At 41.0% G+C, this 20,202-nt stretch overlaps 1 protein-coding gene across 1 annotated transcript in view; it reads right to left on the bottom strand.

Annotated features, from left to right (window-relative positions):
• Window positions 1-315: 315 nt before the first annotated feature.
• PTN (pleiotrophin) overlaps window positions 316-20,202 on the bottom strand; it is a 71,186-nt gene continuing 51,299 nt past the window's right edge. Inside the window, exons 2-5 of the mRNA XM_082280677.1 lie at window positions 17,927-18,036; window positions 16,275-16,448; window positions 15,069-15,230; window positions 316-606 (exon numbers count right to left, since the gene is read on the bottom strand). Of these exons, the coding sequence (XP_082136803.1) occupies window positions 554-606; window positions 15,069-15,230; window positions 16,275-16,448; window positions 17,927-18,035 (498 nt within the window). The 5' untranslated portion in view covers window position 18,036 and the 3' untranslated portion in view covers window positions 316-553. The remainder of the gene's footprint in view (window positions 607-15,068; window positions 15,231-16,274; window positions 16,449-17,926; window positions 18,037-20,202) is intronic.

The following is a 20,202-nucleotide window of genomic DNA, read 5'->3' as shown; positions in this document are numbered from 1 at the left end:
GAAAAATCCATACTTGTAAATACTCAACAAAATGCCCCCATCCTTTCCTTAAACATTCAATTTCATACAGTTATGCAGATGTGATCAGAAATTAAGAAGCAGGCCTCAATTTTTCAGATATAAGGTCCCAATCTTAAATATAAATGCATCCAGCCAGAGTGCTATGTTCACACAGGGTACCACTGGCTTCAGCAGAGCTCCACATAGGCTCAGGTTCTGCTTGCATGGACTAATTACCAGATTGAGACCTATGGCAAGACTTGACAAAAAAAAAATTTAAAAACCTCTATATTGTTCAATATACAATAGACATAATTTTCTAAATGAGTTTGGAGTCCTTTATTACAGGCCTCTAAAAATTGTTGTTAGGGTTATACATTAAAAATACTAAAGTAATAAAAAAAAAGATTTTTTTTTTCTGTGTTTGCTTTTTTTCTTCTATGGTACCATTAAGCTATAAATAATTTTAGGATAAAATGCCTAAGTATAAATGAAACTGTTAACTGATCATGTTTGCTGATGTCCCTTTCTCACATTGCCCAAGTTGACTCCATTAATCCAGCATCTTTTCTTGTTTCTTGCCTTCCTTTTTCTTCTTCTTGGATTCTGTCAAGACAGAACAATAACAATAAAAAATTAGTGTCTAGCAGGCACTGCAATAAATTTCATTTAACACCCGTGTAAGTTCCCCCCTTTTTTTTTTTCTCCATGCACATAAGAATTGTTTCCTCATTTTGAGCAAAGAAAGGGAAAAGAGAAGGAAAAGAAGAAAAATAACAGGAAAGGCCAAGGCAGTAGAGAAGATGGAAAGGGAGTTGCATGTTCCGTTCAGAACCCTCCCTATCTGAGGAGCTGACCCTGTTTGGCATGCAAAGCATTGTGTCAGGAACTTGCTTGGAAAATAAGAAAACAGCAGGCATCTCCTGGAGAAACCGGGTCACAGCTCAGTGGAGAGCTGGAAGAAAGCGTTGCACACACTACCCACACATATACCCTTCCCCTGCTTCCTTTCTGTCTCATTGTTAGTCTTTGGCTTTCTCTGAATGTGCCAGCAGCTCCAGAGCATGGGGAGAAAGCTCTCTTGTTTCTTCAGCTCCTCCACTGCCAACCCTTCCCCCTTCCCCTGGGACAGACACCTATGTGCACTCGGGAGGCAGTGGAAGCTTGGCCTGGGGTCATGGGAGCACGGCCTGTCCAGCCAGCTGGGACTGATGGAATGATCAAAGGACTAAGGAGCACCTGCTTCTCTAATTAATTTGGGATAAATAAGGGAACGATGTGAAGGTACAAGTGAAAATTTATGTCTTGTGCTACCACCTGCCGTAGCTTTCACTGTACTGAAGGGTAGTGTGGTATTCTACAGGTGAAAGAAATTCACAGAGGGACCTACAAAATTAAAACAAATTATGAGGATTAGGTAGTCTTCTGTCACATGTCACCTTGTAATAGGGAAAATAATGAGCAACTCCTTACTGGTATCAGCACAAAACAGCAAAACAGGTACCACAGAGACATGGAAACAGAGCTTCTGTGAAGCATCTGTCCTGTAACCAAAACAGCAAGCAAGCAGACCCAGGTTTGCCTTAACCCAGATTTCATTAACAAAACCAAGCAAAGCTATCACAGAATCATAGACTATGCTGAGTTGGAAGGGACCCAGAAAGATCACTGAGTCCACCTCCTGGCCCTGCACAGGGCCACCCAAAAAAATCACACCGTGTTGCCTGAGAGCACTTCTTGAACTCTGCCAATCTTGCTGCCATGAACACTACCTCTGGTTAAATAACAACTATCACCTTGAATGAGAAGAAAAGCACTTGGCCCTTAAGGAGGTACTGTTCTTTGCGAATATGATTCTTTTCCCTCTGACTCATTTACACAACATAGTCCAGGAATCACCATTTGTGGTAAAAACATTTTGTTTTTATTAAAACCAAGGCAACTATACCAACATCTTTCAGGTATGGATAGGGCCAAGTACCTCCAGCAGAAGGCAAACTTAGACTATCACATTTCTCTGATGGTAGTTTTTCCTCTTTCCGAGTGTTTCAAACTAAAATTTTTTCTTCACCTATTACAACAAGACAAAAATTGTTTCCAATAATCCTTTAGTCAAAGCAAAGTAAAATACTTGTTTAGTCATATAATCTACTCTAAAATCTCTTTCCCTTAAAAATTTGCTTAACTTTCAAAGGGATAATAGTTTAAAAGAAGAAGTAATTTGTTTTCATTTGAAAATTAATTTTTGCCCCCTGCCTTTGCATGTGTCTGTGTGTGTGCTTGCATGTGTATCTGACTGGGTAGTCTGGAGCTATTCACAAAATTTGACACTATTTCATAACCTGTCATTCGAAAAAGTAATCTTTCATTCAGTTAGTATCTAATTTGCTTTCAGCTAAAGCTTCCCTCCCCCCTCTCACCCCCACAAATTTCCTGTATCCCCCCCTCAACCTCTCTTTCCCACATCTTCCACTTCCTCTAATTTTGCTTCTCTACAAAACTGACCCTCCTGGATCTGTATTGATTGCACTCTCCCTCATACTTTGTACTCCCCACACAACACCACTTTCTCCGAAAGAAACAGTGACATTTTATCAATCAGACCAGCACTGGAATCTGTGAAATTTATTTAGACCCAGCACAAGCAGAAGGGCACTATGCAGACTTTGACCAAATTTACTGCACGCAAAGGAGACATATAAATGCAGGCAGACTGCTAACAGGACTCTGCTGAAGAGTTTGTGCAGCTCATGGTAGGAATGAGATCACCACCAGAAGAAAACTTCAGTCTGGAGTTGTGTGAGTGCACCAGGTCCCCATCCTCACTTGACTTGAGGTACCAGACAACCCACTGTTTATCCATTTGCACTTAATCCCTGTGGGTCCACATCTCTTCCTTTCTCAATTCTTCCCTGCTGTCTACCTTGTGGTAATTTGCACATCATCCAAACTGCCAAACCCATCTACCTACAAAGACAAGTGACTCTGCTTTGGGCCTCAGTGGAATAAAACTGTCATGTGCTAGATGTAATTCCTCCCTCATTAAAAGTACACCACCACGGCTTCATCTTTCCAACAGGTAATCTGTATTGATGCACAGCATATTTGCTCCATGAAATGGCATGCATACACAGAATTGTGGAAATATTAAAAAAAAAAAGGAAAAAAAGAAAACTGCTCAAATATTTCCCAGCCCTTAGGCTCTTTTAAAATTCCTGCCACAGACACCAGTACCCATGTGCTGACCCATGAAAATGTTGATGTTCATACACTCATGTACAAGTCTGTTCACAGCTACACTCTATCTGTTTCGAATATGCTCAGGGTACAGACTGATGGTATGCCCATGGCTAACAACATATAAAGTTGCTTTAAGATGCACTTTGCTCATGTTTTTTAATTTCTCAACCTACTCTTTGCATTTGTGCCATTCAGGCTTTTATCATCCTCACCTCTGTTCCCCCTATGCTACTATTTCCACTTTTATGACATGCTATTGGGTCAGCTCACACAGCCACACTGGGAACCACATCAACCTGCCCCTGCTGCCCTCCCCAGAGTAACCAGGCGTGACCAAAAGGGTCACCATGCTCCAAAGCTGGCCAGCTGAGAGTACAGTGCCAGTTATCTGCCAGCTCAACAGGCCCACACTCCAGCATCAGCTGTAGCCAGCTGCTGGTTAAGTGAGGGAAAGATTCCCTACATACACTGTGTCCAACAGTCCCCTTCAGTTTCCTGTTCTGTACATGAAAATTATTAAAAATTCAGTTCAGGTTAGCACAGATCGGATGTTGAGACCTTTGGTTCAGCCCTTTCCTACCAGGCATCTTAATGCAGTCCCATCAGAAATTACAGTGACCCACTAAGCAGTCCCACGGAGACAGCCTTTATCATGGGGAAGCCACTGAGCTGATTCCACATCTGACTACTGGTGCTGCAAACACTCACCACTGAGCCAGAAGGAAGCAGGAAAAGCTGCCCAGTGAACAGGGACTACCCTGAGCAGAACCCGGCCATTTGCAGGCGCTTTGGGCCTACAGCAGCCTCTTTCACCTCACCCACCCCACTGAGCACAGTATTTCCACAGGCAGAGCCATGGCTCTGTGCACCAGCTGTCCTTTGCCTTCAGGGAATGTGTTTGCTGCAGACAAGTGCTACCAAAAATACAGGGAGACACTACCGTAAAACCACTCACCCAGATGAAACTCAGGTTCTCACCAGCCCACACAGAATTTTCATCTGAATCTATTCACTGCCCTATTTGCTTTCAAGTTGGGTGGCCCAGCTGTGCCAGACACCAGCTGGAGGCATCTTTATGAGCTATCTATGCTATAATTCAGGATCCAGAGAGACAAGAGCAAAACAAAAGGCAAGATGATAATCCTGGATTTCAGAAGAGCAGACTTTGGTCAGTTCAGGGACCTGCTCAGCCAGGCTAAGTATCCTGGACCAGGGCACAGGCAAAGAGCAAATTCCAAATGCCTGGTAGTCCCTGCAGTGTGCAACAACCAAGCATTGCACAGCCACTCTGCTCCCCCTGGAACCCATGCACTTCCAGCAAGATTAAAAAAAAGCAGCCCTGCAGGAGCAAAGTGTGTCAATGCACAGACACTGAATTATCTAATCATTCATCACCAGAATAGCCCTATGAATTGTTGCAAACCTTAGACATACAGGATTAAAAACTGTGTGGTCATGGATAAGCACTGGACCCCTTTCTGTGGGCCCATGATGGCCAGTAACAAAGATTCCAGTCAGGGTCTTACTGAGTAAAGAAATTAATTTGATTAGCAGAACTTTCTCTATGCAATTTGGAATTGCAGCAGTCCTCTTTAAACAGCCATCTTTATTCCAGAACCTCATTCTTACCACGCAAGCAGCAAATGAAAGTAATTTAGCTGAACAGGAGCCACACACCATTTGAAGCCACTCTTAATGTAAGGCACAAAAGGCAGGTAATTGCATCTTAATGGAAGTCAAGCTTTGTAAGCCAAGATTTGCAGGTATTTATTTTCATTTGTTGAAAAGAAGGTAACAATTCACTCATGGCACTGCTGAACTCCTGTGCATAGAAGCCGAGCAGTGTCCCCAAAAGCAATATAAATCATTCAAAATAGCAAAAACTGTGCTGATGGAAAGTTAGAGTAAAAAAAATTCCACATCAGATGTTTAGGATACAATTTTCCCAGGACCCAGCACTCAGTCCTACTAAGCTCAGAGGAAGGCATGTTTTAGAAAGGCTTCTCTACCTCTCATTAGAGCAAATTTCCCAAAGCACCAAGTTGCTATGGTGGTAAAGGGCAATGATGCCATGGTTTGCAGGGAGCTTCTGAATTTTGGGGATGAAATGCCAATGCCTGTGGAATGGAGAAGTCTTTACTTTGGTAAAATCAAGGATTTTATACCTTGGCAAAAAAAAAATCTCACCTTAAAGAGATTCACACTCCTCTCTAGGAACAGAAACTGTATTATCTTGTGATTTCCATGACTGTAAAAACAAATCCCTGGATTTCCAAAGACCGTTTAAACGTGGTATTTCTTTTTCTTGTAGAGAAAGAGAACTTTTCATGGCTATCTAAATCCTTTTCTTCCTATTTTCCTGTAATATATATAGCATTTAGGTATTCCAAATGTTTAAGAAGGAAAAACTGTATTATGATAGAAACTTTGTTCCATAATGAATTCTTCTGTAAAGCCTCTTTGAGAAACACAGTTCTACTGGACAGGGAAAAAAAAGCAATAATCCACCATGTGAACAGCAGCAGAAGGCATCTCTCCAATCCATCAATCAATCACCTTGATGTGACTTTTACTTCATTAATAGATTACAACTGATTATATGCCTTATGTTTTAGCCTGTGCTCCTTAACAGCTTTCTCCAGTTATCTGTGGTCCTCAATTTCTTCACACTTGTGCTTAATCCTCTCCATTAGGTTTTGTTCTGCTTCTCACTTTGCTAAAGTTTTGTTTTGGATAGACTTTGATTTGTTCCCAGTTGAACACAACTTGGTTTAGGCCTAAAGGGTGCAGCTGCCCCACTAAAGTCAGAAAGTCATGCTGCAAAGTGTGTTATGAATGGGAAATAGCCAGATTTATGTTTGTAACAAACACTAACATATGTGAAAAAGGAATGGAACTAAGTCACCACTCACAGAAAGTGTGTTAATAATTTTTCTTTCTCACTGGAATTTCAAGAAGAAATAAATGTAAGGGAAAAATAATCCAATTTGTTCTAAAATGAGCCACAAAACCTGAAACTATCTTAGCCAGTCAGAAGCCAATTCTTGGATCTGGCATACAGATGTAAGACCTTTAAAACTTTTCCTTTAACATCTTTACTTAAACTAGACAGGAATTACAGGGAGATTTTATTTAAGAGATAATTTGCTGAAACCAAGGATTTTCATCAGAAAGGTTTCCCTTTGATGATTTTCTTCCTTCAAATATCTGGGAGAAAAAGTTTCAAAATTGCCTATGCACAGGCACTCAAAAGACCACAAAGACACCCGCAATTTCTGATTTTGCTAGATGGCCTAACAGCCTGAAGGCAAAGAACATGAAAGTTTCATCTCATTTTCTTTACATCTATGTTAGCCCTTAAGATGTTAGATCTTAAGAGTAAGTATTCAGAAGATTGCAATGGATAAACTTTTCAAACCAAGGCTGTTTTGCAGCTGGAGTCTGCTAAAGGGGTCTGGCTAACTGATTTCCAGAAGTAGCTCACTTTGTGCTGCAGTCGGCTTCTTCTCATCCACCTCAGGTACATTTCCACTGCTGCTGCTGTAGGGTAGGAACCTTCTCACTGTTCTTCATCATGCTATGTGCTCAGCACAAGAGGGACACAGTCCCAGCTGGCTCTTCAGCCCCCTCTCTGTGTACAGACATCTATGCCGTACACAAGATCCCTCTTAATGCCAGCAAGACAGGTGCAGGCACAGACTGATACATTTAGGGCTTACTCTCTGCATTCACATGTCTGCAGGAGACTGCTGGAAACAGAGAGCATTAATAATCCATTGGGACTTTAGTATATACCTATACAGCAAAAAGATCACACATGTCAAACTGAGATCTGTATTATATGTAAGTATATAAATATATATATATTATATAAAATGTTATTTAGCAGAAAGTTATTTGTGGTACAATGTGAATAGAGAACCTATTTTATTCAGTTAGCTCTTAAAAAACAGGCACATGCCCTTTTCAGCTGTGCTTCCTGCATCTGCCCTAGATGAGCTCTACCCTCAGGGCACAGGACACTGGGTTGGCTTTGATCAGTGCTTCAGACTCTGCAGAGTTGCCTGCAAAAGTTTTCCAGTAAGCACAGATAGAAGGAAAGATAGAGAAATGGCAATGTGAAAAATGAGATGGAGGGATAAAGAAGGGAAAAAAAACCAAAAAACCTGAAAACTTGAAAGGAAAGGAAGTGAAGAAATAGAAAAGGAAAAGGCCAGAATGGAAGGAACAAGGCTTTCTCTCTGTGTCACTGCTGGGAACAGTAATGTGGGTAAACATTTGCTGATGGCATACCTTTTATCACAGCAAATCCCATAGCTTAAGGCATTTTCATGGCTCAAGGGCACTAACTAATGCCAAGGAGGCTGGGCTGCTTTCACAAGCCAGGAAAATGAGACAATGAGCACCTAACAGAATTGACACACACAAGACTATTTCAGCTTTCACCCAAAAAGGTCTGCATTTAACCCTAAAAGAAACACCTGCAGGTGCAACACAGTTAAATGAGAATTTGTCAAATCCAGTTCTTCATCTTTTGGGGCAGCATAGAATAAAAAAAAAGTCAGAAATACAAACCAGGGGGTCAGAAAAACATGGAGATTTAGGTTTCAATGAAACATCCCAATGTTTTTCTTTTCAAAAACACCCATAAAAGTTGCAGAACAATAAAAAATTGAAAAATATTTAGTTTTAAAAATTTTTTTTTTCTCCCTCTCCTACATGCATTTCCTTCTCCCTGGAATGAGATTGATATTATCAATCAGATTGATAATATGCTATGATCTGACAAGGCATTCAAATTATTTATCCAAACAGGAAAATTTTTCAAAGGTACAAAAGCAGTCTCAAGGGAAACTACAGTGCAAAGCCTCCAAGAAACCTAAGGAAATGGAACCAGAAAAAACACCATTAAAAGACATCCAAACTTTATTAGTTATGGGCTACACTGGCAGCTTATAAGCAACTTGAGGCTGGTCCACACTGTAAGCACCATTGTGTTTTGTTTTTCTTATATAGCTTATTCTCATTCCCACTGAAATTGAGAAACACCTTATTTCCTCCTGTTATGGCAGCAAGGAGCCAAATGACAGAGATCTGTCTCAGAGCCTAAAGTTTCCAGCGAGTTTCACTTCATCCTGAAACACAAGCCTTGTCCTCAGACTAGCACAGGGCACTGGGAAACACAACCAAGCATTTAGTACCCAGTCTCGCCCCTCTGGACCACTGTTTCTTCTCTTGGTTTTCACATTTCCCAGCACCATAAGGCATAAATTATTCATGGCAAAACTGCTTCTCACAATGTTTATGCAGTGCTTAGTACAATGGCACCCTTTTTCAGCTGGGGCCTCTGGGCATTCATGCAATACAAATAATCATGATGATAGCAACAATAATAACAGCCAGCTATGCTGTTCCCACTGGGCAAACACTTCCAGTGTCCTGTCCCACAGAGCTCAGATCACTGTATTTCACTACAGGCTCCTGGTCAGTGCCCATTCTTCAATAAACCTGTCTCACCCTTTAGAACAGAAAAAAACCTCCCAATTTTGCCTTTCAGGTTTTGCTTTAACTATCACAGCTGTTTCCTAATATGAGAAAATCCCTCATTTTTATAACTAATTAGTTTGAGCAGATTCTATTATTCTGCCTCCTGTAATACTAATTATTACACTAGCTGCATGCCTGCACGACTAATGAGTTACATTAGAGATGGGGAATACTAAAACCTACAGAGGGAGATACAGCATGACTGCGAAGCCAAAACAGGAGACACCAGCATCTTTCAAACAAAAGAAACTTGCAGCCCTAACAAGTCATTTCCTCTCACTCTGTGTCCCCTCCAGCTGCTCTTTGTGCTGTTGCACAAAGGCAAGGTTGAGGGAGGGCAGCCCAGAAGAAGCAACTTGTCCAACATGCAAAATGAAGTGGTCCAATTTCATCAGTGCAGCACCCAGTTTGTCTGAGGAACAAATAGCTCAGAAGAGCAAGTCACTCATACCCCACTGTCAGCTCCTTGCAACAACCAGCAGTCAAGTCATCCTGCCAAAGCTGGTCAGTCTGTTCTGGCAGTGCACTCCAAGTAAGACGTTCTCCCTACAGGTAGGAATCTGTCACTGGAGTGCTCAAAAACCACAGGTTGTTTTCTTTTCCTGCTACCAAAGTAAAGACAGGGATATACCTGCCCATTAACACAGGCTCATCTCTATGATTTGACACCAAGCTCCCTAAGAAGACCCAAGGTAAAATGGTGTTTAACACTGATGGAAGTCCACTGAGATTACCGACGTCAAAACCAAAGACCTTAATTAAAGACTGCAGTTCAGACACTCACCTTGAAGTCAACTGTCACATTCTGATAATTTTATTTGCAGACCATGATAAAAGGGAGCAGCAGCTACTAGCTGCATGCCTGGACCTGCCACTGATACTTAGTCAATCTGGGAGATCATTTAGCCTTTCTGACTTTCAGTTACTACTTTCCTTTTAATTAGACTTCCTAAGCTCCAAGGAGTGATAGCAGGATTAGCTAATTGCTGCCTGTAAAGATATAAAGATAAAAGAAACCAGGTGGGGTGGATTATTTATACTTAACTCTGAAGTAAAACTCTTCAAATTATATGAAATGATTAAAATACAGAGTGCAGTCTGTCGTCCACTGCAGTAGCACTCACTGCACCAAACACAGGGAATTGTACTGACACCTTGCTATGCTCTCAAATGCTAAACCTGATCCAAATCATACAGAAGAGATTACAGCCATTAACAACTCAGTTAGGTCTAGCCTTCATGTGGGAAATCTTTCCAAAACACTGCATGTTGGAGTATGTGATCTTTGGTTGGCACCCCAATTACTAAAGACAACAGCGGTGTGAGCAGTGTTAATGTTTGCCAACCTCAGCACACAGTTTTGCTGTGTGGCAAGGACTGAGCTGAGGCATGACAAAGTAACTCATAGATGTGATATACTGTAAATTGATCAAGAGTTGGGAAGGGAGATTTATTAAAAAGAACTAAATATAGCCAGGTGAAAAAGTTATCAGAAAGGAGCATAACTCAAAAAAAATGAAGGCTACATTGCAGAAAGGGCAGGCAAACTGCTTATTCTACTTAATTTTATCTTAATCAGAAGAATAAATATCTGAAAGTACAACAGTTATGGGGAGAGAGAGAGAAAGAATGAGACCGACAAAAAGAGTGTAAAAAGAAAAAGTCCATCAGGCAACCCAGCTCAATGAAAATAAATTCCTCGTCTCTTAGCAGTTAAAACAAAATGTTTCCTCAATCCTGACAATACCCCATTCTTCTGCTTTCTGGCTGGCTGGAACCTGAACAAGCATCAATCAAGTCTGGGTGGGTGTGAAGTACTAGACCAGATGGAGGATGTCGGAAGCATTTTGTGCTCCTCAGCACAAGCTGGCCATTAGAGCAGCCACTTGACAGAAGTGCCCCAGTCTGTCACATCTGTCAGGAGAGTTTAGGGAGACCTTCAGCAACAGCAGCCTTGCAGACACTGATTACAATATGCAATTGTGTGTGCTAGAGGAGAGGTGCCTGCCTCCACTGGGATTTCATGATAAAAATTATCCTTTCATCCTTTCCAGACTTTGGGACAGGCTTTCTCATGACCTCATTTGTGTACTAAATGCACAACAAATCGTGGTGCCTGGGACATCACTGTTACGTTGCTGACAATCTCTCTGTCTAAATGCACAATATTCAAGGAGGAAAGATGTTTTTCATCCTGTGATACCTACACTTTAGCCCAGCAGCCCAGGACCAAGCTACTGTCTTCCAGTCTGAGAACATGTGAGTAAAGCTATGGAGAAAAGAGCTTGTCAGGAAGCCAGATAAAATTAAAATTCCTGGTTCATCATCTGCTCTCACCCTTAAATATAGTTGTAATCCATAAGACAGCTGCTGAGAAGTAAAAAGTACTGACAGAGAGCAGTTGCTAAGAAGCAAATATTTATTTTTTTAGTTTCCAAAATAATGAAGACTGCTTAAAAAATATTTTAAGGCTTTTCTGTGAATGCTTACTAACTATAAAACAAATCCATAGGAACACTTAGGTCTCCAGTTTATGAAGAAGGCATTGACTCTCAAACTTTGTGAGGATCTCCTGCTTTAACTTAGCGCAAGTTTTGTCAGAGATCATAGAAGTTCCTGGAAAACCTAACTATATTTGCTATCAACAAATCTGTAAAATTATAAACCCTGTGATATTTTTGCAAGTATAATTTTCCTTTGTGTTAAGAACAGATCCAACGCCTATGAACAGCCGTCATTTTAGAAACGGTTAAGTGAGAGGGGAGAGACTCATCCTATCAGCAAAGCTGCCATGTGTTGATGAGCTGGAAAGGTGGGTAAGCAACAGTAGAGCAGCATCTACAGTTAAGATCAATCAATTTGCATTTTCCTCAAAGAGCAGACAAGGTGAGGAGGAACTTCAGACACCATATCACATGGAGGAAATGTGTCAGGTGAAATTTGACACACAACACTTCATTGGTCAGGCTTAGACAAGATAACCTGTCTTACCCACACAGTTTCTGGGGTTCTTAACTAATCACATTAATTATTCTTTTTTTTAATTAGGGAGAATTTCGAAGGTCTCAGGTACTCCCCATGCAATAGGTGATCAAAATTAAAATTCTTTTTAGCTAATTTAGTGGGTCTAATGAGCAATAAAAGTAGTATTACAACAATATTTTATTCTTTCAACACACACCTGTAGAGGACATGCTTAGAATACTGCTTAAAATCCAGTCTCTTCACAACAAAAGCTCTTTTGCAATAATAGAAGGAATTTAGCTAAGTCCAGCAGTTGAGTATTCTTATTGTGGGTAAATTATTACACAAATACTTAAGTCAGAAGTTTTAGCTTTAAAAGATGGCGAGTGACAAAAAAAGTAAAAGAAAATATATAAAACTACCATTGATTGGAGAAACTAAATAGGGGCTTTTACTGACCTTATTTACAATATGACATCAAAAGGAAAACTGATGTAATGGAGAGGTTACAAACACAACCTAACAGAATAAAAATTTCACCTCACTGCAAAGGGGGTTAGTCTGGAAAAATCACAAAAACAACACTTTTTTCTGAATATACAGGTATTTTTCAGTGCAATATTCTCTGTCACTTCACGCCTGCTTTTGGTGCTCTCAGCCTGTTGCTGTCAGAGATGTGCTCTTGATGCACACACCAGTCAGAAAGGAAACCATTCACAGCAAAACACATTCCTGGGACTGCTAAGCCCCTGACAGACTGCTCTGCTGCCAGAGCACCCAAATGCCAGAAAGCCCCTGCCCTGCTACTCCAGGCAATCCTGGGAGGAATGGAAAGCCCTTGACCAGCATTCAGAGATCTAGCTAAATTTCAGCATAGACCTTTTGCAACACTGTGCCTCAGATAATAACCTGCTGCTTCCAAATAATGCATCATGGGCTTTTTCTGGTATAGTCTTGAGGCGCTGATGCAAAGTTAGGGGTGAAAAAGGAGCCTAACATATAACTGTATACCATTTGAAGGGCTCAGGCCATAATCCAGTTCTTACTTCTCATATCCAAAGAAGGAAATTCATTAAGATTCTAGCCATAGAATGAATACAGTGTAATTCTTTTCCTTTATCTAGTTGTGGGTTAGTACTTACCTCCAACCTCTATTTTCCTTCACCTCAGGAAGAAAACAAACACTCATTCCAGCCAACATGCCAGCACTCCGATTTTTAAGTCAGAAATAAAGTTCAGTGGGGCAAAACTTTTCACACAGTACTAATCTGCTTGACCTAATTTCTTCCTCTAGATCCTCCTACTGGTGCCAACACACTGTCCAGTGTAGCTCCCATATAGTTATACCCACAGATCTGCAATATGGACTTAGCTCAGAGCCCCGGCAGGCTGCGTGTGTGTGACTCCCATGCCTGCTGCTGCTACTAATGCCAAGAGCAGATGAATGAGCAGGTGGCACACAGGAAGATGCCATGAGATTTCTAACGCAGATCAGGAGAGCAGAACTTCTGCCCACAGTTATTATGATTAAAAACCTACATTTGTACCTATTTCTCTTTTTGCATTCCTTCAAATCAAAGGAACTCTGGTCTCCTAATTAAGTCAAACCCCATAACTTTGCTGCAGTCAGTCCCAATCCAAGTTTCAGTCTCAGCTGTAACTCACTCCTAGAATCTAGGATTGGTTAAAGTTGACTCCAATCCAGCAATTTCTCAAGCTCTGCCTTTAAAACTGTAACTTGAAAATGAGCCTGTACCACCCAAGAGCACTGCTCTCATAAAACAATGCTGCATCAATGCTCTGCTTCATCTCCCTCTCCCCCTGTTCTGACAGCCATTGACAGAATATGGATATATGACTCAGTGGAAGCAGGACAAGGCAGAGGCTCCAGGGGCAGAGGCCTTCTGGCAGCACAACAGGAAGCCTCATTCAGTAAACTCCTAGATGCTACTTAGGCATTGAAACTCAGTAGGGAAAAAAAAAAAATCAAACCACCAAAAAAAGCCTATCAAAACAACCCAAACCCTGAAAACACGAAAAAAACCTCCTGCCGCCCCAAACTGCTACACAATAAAATCACACATCTCAAAGCCCTTCCCATCCAATCGCTTCAATCCCTAAATGATGTTTATTGTTGCCAGCTCAACCAATCCAGGTGGTCTCTGAAAATCTAGTTGTAACTTTGCTGCTCCACAGCCTGTCACTATCTACACAGGTTCTAGGCTCCTCTGGTAACTCCATGGACAGTGTGCAAGGAAAGCCAGTCACAGCCACGCTGACTGCAAAGCAGATGGATGCATGCACTAACACAAAGTGCCTGCAACTGCTCTGGTTGCACAAGCAGAGCAGGCCACCTGCAGGTACTCCTCTGATCAATGGTGCACCACAACCCACAACATGAAAATTGCTTGTCCCAGGTACACCTGTCACACCTAATCACATTTATTTGTATTATTATCCAAGTATTCAGAGCCTGGAATGTGTCAAATCCTGCTGGTCTTAAGTAAACAATGTCAGGGTAGGATAGCTTTTATAGTCTACTTAAAACACACTACTTTTGTATCTCAAACAAGATCTCACAGTTTTAGCTCCCACTGTAAATCATCCTATACACATAACACCTGCTGCTCCAACAAAAGAGTGCATTAAAAGGCACAAATTATTACAAAGAAAATAAGTTTTCCTAAGGGCCACCTGGAAACACAAATGCAGGGCATATGTCTTTCTGTGTGCTAGGAATTATACTGCCAGTCAAAAATAAGACATGTACATTCTGTACTATCTTTCCTGCTATGTTTGAATAAAGAATAAACAACCCCAAGGGTGAACAACATTTTCATATTTCAGTGTTCAGTGAGAAGAATATCCTTTCAATGCTACTTGTCCAGAAGGAAAGCAGTCCTTTTTCCAACTAGCCATTATTCAATACCAAACAAAACCTATATAAAAGATGACTTTATCGAGGGGTATATTTTCATGCTATTATTATTATTCTGTTCCCATCAACAAGTGAGTTATGAAAAGAATCTTTACTCTGGAACTCTAGTTGTGTAAGCAAACTGGTAACAGTACAGGTGGTCTAAAGTTAAAATTGGAGCTCTAATCTTCAGCTTACTTTTCAAGTGTGAGACAGCCTTGACTATCCAGCTCAGGAATATTCCCTGCCTGAGCACTGAGAGACAGGAGCAGTGCAGAGCTGAGGAAAGGCCATGAAAGTGCAATACCCTGTAAAACTGAGCTCTCACTGAAGAGGACACGACATCCCAAACCCAATGATTTAAATGAACTATCATGCAGTTTCAGCAAATGGAATTTACCTTGAGGTTTGGGTTTGGTAAGCTTCCCACAGGGCTTTGAGATTGTGACAGTCTTCTGGCAGTCAGCGTTATGCAGGGCTCTCTTTAGGTTCCCAGTTCGAGTCTTCAAGGCCGTGTTCAAGTCACATTCTCCCCAGGCCTGGAACTGGTATTTGCACTCCGCTGCAGCAAGGAAGTAAAAGGCAAAATTTAAAACACAATGACTGAGTGTGAAATCCAAAATGTTGTGAGTCTACTAGGATATCACAGGCAGTTGGTGCTCACAGACAAAAAGACATACAGCTGAGGAAAAGAATCCCAAGAAAACTTTAAAGATTGTTTGCAGTGGTAATTGCAGTCTCCCCCCTCCCCAATGTTTTAAAATTTAATCCTTGTGCTTTTGCATGGATATCGCATTTTTGTCATATAAAGAAAAATGCATTCAGCTGTGAATATAAAAGATTTTAAAAATAAGAAAAAGAAAGAAACGGCAGCGAGAAATATCATTTACATTCTGTATGGCTGTTTCTCCATTTGTGTGATGCCAGAGGTTACCAAATAAGGCTTGAATAGTTTCTAGAATGTACGTGCAACCATAAACTTCTTAAGTCTGAAACTGTAGCACTGATTGTGTTGGTAAGGTCACAATAACTTCAAAATCATGCAAGCTGCTTACCAGAAAAAAAGCCAAGTTTGCAAGAGTAATCAAATCAGTTAATTCTGTGATTCTGTAAAAAAAATTTGAGTTTTGGGCAGACATCTTGTCCAGGACAGATCTGACGTATCTTCCCAAACTGTTACATATGAACCTTATGAACTGAATGATAAAAATGAAATACACGGGTCTGCACTCACTCCTTTCACTGCACACACAGGCAGCCAGCGCCCCATGCTCCACATCACACACTGTAAAGCCTGTGATAGCCATGGCAGAGGATCACAGCTGGGAACCTGCAAAAGTGCCCTACACAGGGCTGAACACCACCCAGAGCAGATCTCAGCATGCTGGAAGGCTGAGTTTACAACAAGTAGGTTATAAGTACTCTCTGCAGAGGAGCTCTGAGGAAGCTGCCTTCTGTTGCCTTGCGTGTTCTAGTCCTGATGAACCTGAAGCACAGGACTAACCCCTTCGCCAAGACATTCGCAGAACTAAGCAGAAAATACAGGCTTCCTGCTCCATACTTAAAACAAAAGCTGAAGTAAATCCCTTAAGAGGGTGATGCTGACCTCCAAATTGCTTCTTCCAGTTGCAGGGAATCTTACACTTCTGAGTCTTGGTGGTTTGTTTGCACTCGGCGCCAGTGCGAGTGCCCTCACGTGTCCCCAAGCCACAGTCACCACTGGTAGGCACACAGACACTCCACTGCCATTCCCCACAGTCAGACTTCTTCGCCTTTTTCTCTGGATGGAGACAAGGAACCAAGCAAGAGAAGTGGTCAGTACCCAGTGCATATGGAGATGTTCTCTAAACGGAATCAAAGTAACAGCACCTGGAAGGGTCAATAAGCAATAATTTGTAACACAACTGGGTTAAAAGCAGAAGGTCTGACATTGTCTTCTCAGTTCTGCAGAGACAAGTCAGCCCCTTTGAGTCCAACGATGATCATTGGATCATCACTCAAACTCGGCCCCACTGACATGTTTACTAGTCCTCCTGCATATTCTCAAGTGGATTCTCATCTTCAGAAATCTAAAAACCCACAAGTATCTCTGACCAAAACATGCAGGAGGGCTCTCACTCAGAAAGGACACTCCTCTGTGTCCAGTATATCCTCAGTTGCAGCTGAAGCACTGTACACCAAACAATGAGAAATGTATGTGCTGACGTTGTATATCACAGGATTTGAGCACCTTCAGGGAACAGCTGGGGGATGCAAACTTTTGATTTGCTATACCACGTCACATTTTATATCAGAATATGAACAAAACTTCAAAGGCAAAGGAGCTACATGGAGAAGTGTATTCAAAGTGCTGTTAATTCAGGTGAGTTTGTTGCTCAGGGACAAATGTAAGGATCATGATTTTATTTAGATCCTTAAACCCAAGTCTTATGAGAAAAGACAGCAATGTTATCAGACCCAAGGGCTCACAAATACAATTACTTAGGCCCCTAAAATATCACAACATACTTAAATACTAAATATACTTATAAAAAATTATTTTTCTTCTAGGTCTTGCATGTTTATGCTACCCTTTTCTCATTATTTCCACAAAGTTAAAATGGTTAAAAAGTTCCTTTCTTTTTACTGGGAACACTAATTCTGATAGATTTGCAGTTCATATTATCTGGTGTATAAGTAGCCTGAAAATAATAAGACCTTAAGAAAAACAGCAAGTTTTTTAAAAAATGTCAAAACTAAGTTTGACAGATATGAATTTTCCACCCCAGGCCGGCTTCTCCTATAATGAGGTCTGAGTTCATCACTGACAGAAAGCAATACTGCTGGATGTCTGGCTGGCTGTGCAACAGCGAGTTAGTACAATTCTTTGTCAGGGGATTTCCACATCACACAGCATCAGTGTAGCACTGTCATTTATAACACTGAACAAGTGACATAACTGCTCTTTCACCACTCCTGTTTGCTTCTCCCTAAGTCAAGCATGAAACTACTCATGGAGCACATTTTAAGCTGCTTTGCAATATGCAGTGTGTGATAAACCAAGGACTCCAGCCTCTGGGGCTGTCAAGCTTCCACTTGACATGGAAACCAATTTCTGTTTCCCTGTTTAACACAGAACACATCACAGCCACAAATCCTGCCCTAATGTCAAAAGGTTAACAAATGACCTGAATTTCATAACAAAACCACAAGCATTTGGCATTCTCCCACACATGCTATCTATCTTGGGGATTAACTCCGAATTAGACTGGACCTTACCTGGTTTCTCTTTCTTGCCAGCCTCAGTGGTACCCACAGTGGCCAGAATGAAAATAAGTGCCAGGAGGGCAGCTGTGAACATTCGACGTTGCTCTTGTTGCTGTTGCATTCTGCAGATCAATATCAGAGAGGAAAAAAATGATTAGTGAGACTGTAAAAAGTGGGACTCCAACTAAAGCATTTTTGGGAAGCTCTGCTTCAGGACCACAAGACACAAGCAGGTCACACATAATTAGCTATTGCAAGAATGGGCAATTATCTTCATTCCAGAGAGAATACGGAGATTTTTAACTGTTTTCCAGCCTGTGTACCAAATCCCTGATCTACATCACTGATGTTATTGGATGAGTTTTGCCATGGGAAGTTCTGTAACTATTGCTTGTCTTCTAGAAGCCTGCTAGAGAATCAAGGATCCTGACAGGTCTGGAACTTCCCTCTTCTTTTCTGACCTCTGGCTGTGTAAAAATAAGCAAAACATGCAATTCATTCTTCAGTTTACCAATTCATATAAAGTAGGGAATACTCTACTGTCCACCTTGCAAGGGTTCAAGTTCTTATTAGGCTTAATTGACATCGGAAAAGAGCTTCTTTCACAAAAACTTACATAGGTGAGATGTGATGCATTATCTTAATTGTCATTGGCATGTTGCTACTTACTTCTTCCTTCCGCTCCAATTAGTGTCTCTTCATAATATAAATTAAGCTAATTGTTTGATATGCAAAGTAGGCACAGAGATAGGACTTGCACACACTGCTAGAGGCTATCCACAGCATGCTAATGAACCCAGAATCTGGATTTGGGAAGCAAATATTCTAATACAAAAAAGGCATTAAATACATTTGGTTGGGGGTGAAGCATCAGTCACTAACCAGTCACCAAAAGCCATTCTGAGCTTTTCCTTTTCCATTCCTATGATTTGCATTGTCTCATTTTGGCACTGTTTATCAGAACACAGGGCCTTCAATATATATGTTAAAAATAAGCAACCTCTCCCTTTCCAAGGGACATCTCTCTAGTAGGCAGCCAGGTACCAAGATAGAGATTGCTTGGATGAAAGGAAGGTTTCTCCAATTTTACTTTTTTTTTTGGTTTTTTTTCTTCAAACCAGGACCCACGATGTTCATGTTACACCAGCCTTCAGAGGAGGTGTAAGAGTGCCACTAAGATGGCCTTTAAAACTCAGCTAGACTGGTATTTACAGAGAGTTTAATGGCAGCCTGATCTCATTTGCTGAGCACACCAACCTTAGAGGAGAAATGTTTCTCAACATGAACAAAGAACAAAATGTATTTGAAATTTAATTTGGCACTCCTCAGTATTCTCTGCTGGCAACCTCTTGCTCAAATGCAATGTAATTATAACTGACATGGAAAACATGAGAGGAATCCCAAACACAGAGACTTTCAAGTATCTGGCTTTAATATCATTCTAGAAGTCAGATGAGACAACTTAATAGGTCTATTGAAATAAAGTTTATTTGAAGACTACAAGAGACCTGGCATTCAAATGTCTGAAAGAGCTGTCATTAGCACCAGTTTCATTTACTTCAAAAGAAAGTATCGTTTCTCTTCAAAAAGAAAGGACCACCATTGTTTCCAGCGAACTCAAACAGAGCCCAGAGTAAGCACATGAGTTGCCAGAGAGCTCAGATTTGTTTTTCCCTTTCTTCTACACGTTTCCACTCAGAGCCTCTCAGGTTTCACAGAAAATTAATTAAATAAATAAAATCGATATACAAATTAATAAATACATTAAATAAGCAATTAAAAACTAAATATGCAACCTGCCTTTTAGCTCAGCTTACTTCAAACTGCTTTTCCATAATCAAACAAGCACCTCTTCTATGTGGAAAGGCTGAGAGAATTGTGTTTGTTCAGCCTGAAAAAGAGAAGGCTTTGGGGTGACCTAACTGCAGCCTTCCACTGCCTGAAGGGAGGTCCTGAGAAAGATGAAGAGAAACCTTCTACGAGAGTATGTAGTGACAGAACAAAGAGGAATGAATTCAAAATGAGAGTAGGGTTAGATTAGATATTAGGAATATCTAATTCCCACCTGTGAGAGTGGTGAGGCACTGGAACAGGTTACCCTGTTGAAGAAAGCTGTGGAAGCCTCATCCCTGGAAGTGTTCAAGGCCAGGTTGGAAGGAGCTCTGAGCAACCTAGTCGAGTGAAAAGTGTCCCTACCTACGGCAGGGGGGTGGAATTAGATGATCCTTAAGGTCCCTTCCAACACAAACCGTTTTATGATTCAAACACAGTTGCATACTATTAAAAAA

Source organism: Coloeus monedula (genome assembly GCF_965178545.1).
Source record: "Coloeus monedula genome assembly, chromosome: 4".
Classification (NCBI taxonomy): Eukaryota; Metazoa; Chordata; class Aves; order Passeriformes; family Corvidae; genus Coloeus; species Coloeus monedula.
This window is presented reverse-complemented; position numbering and strand designations above follow the sequence as displayed.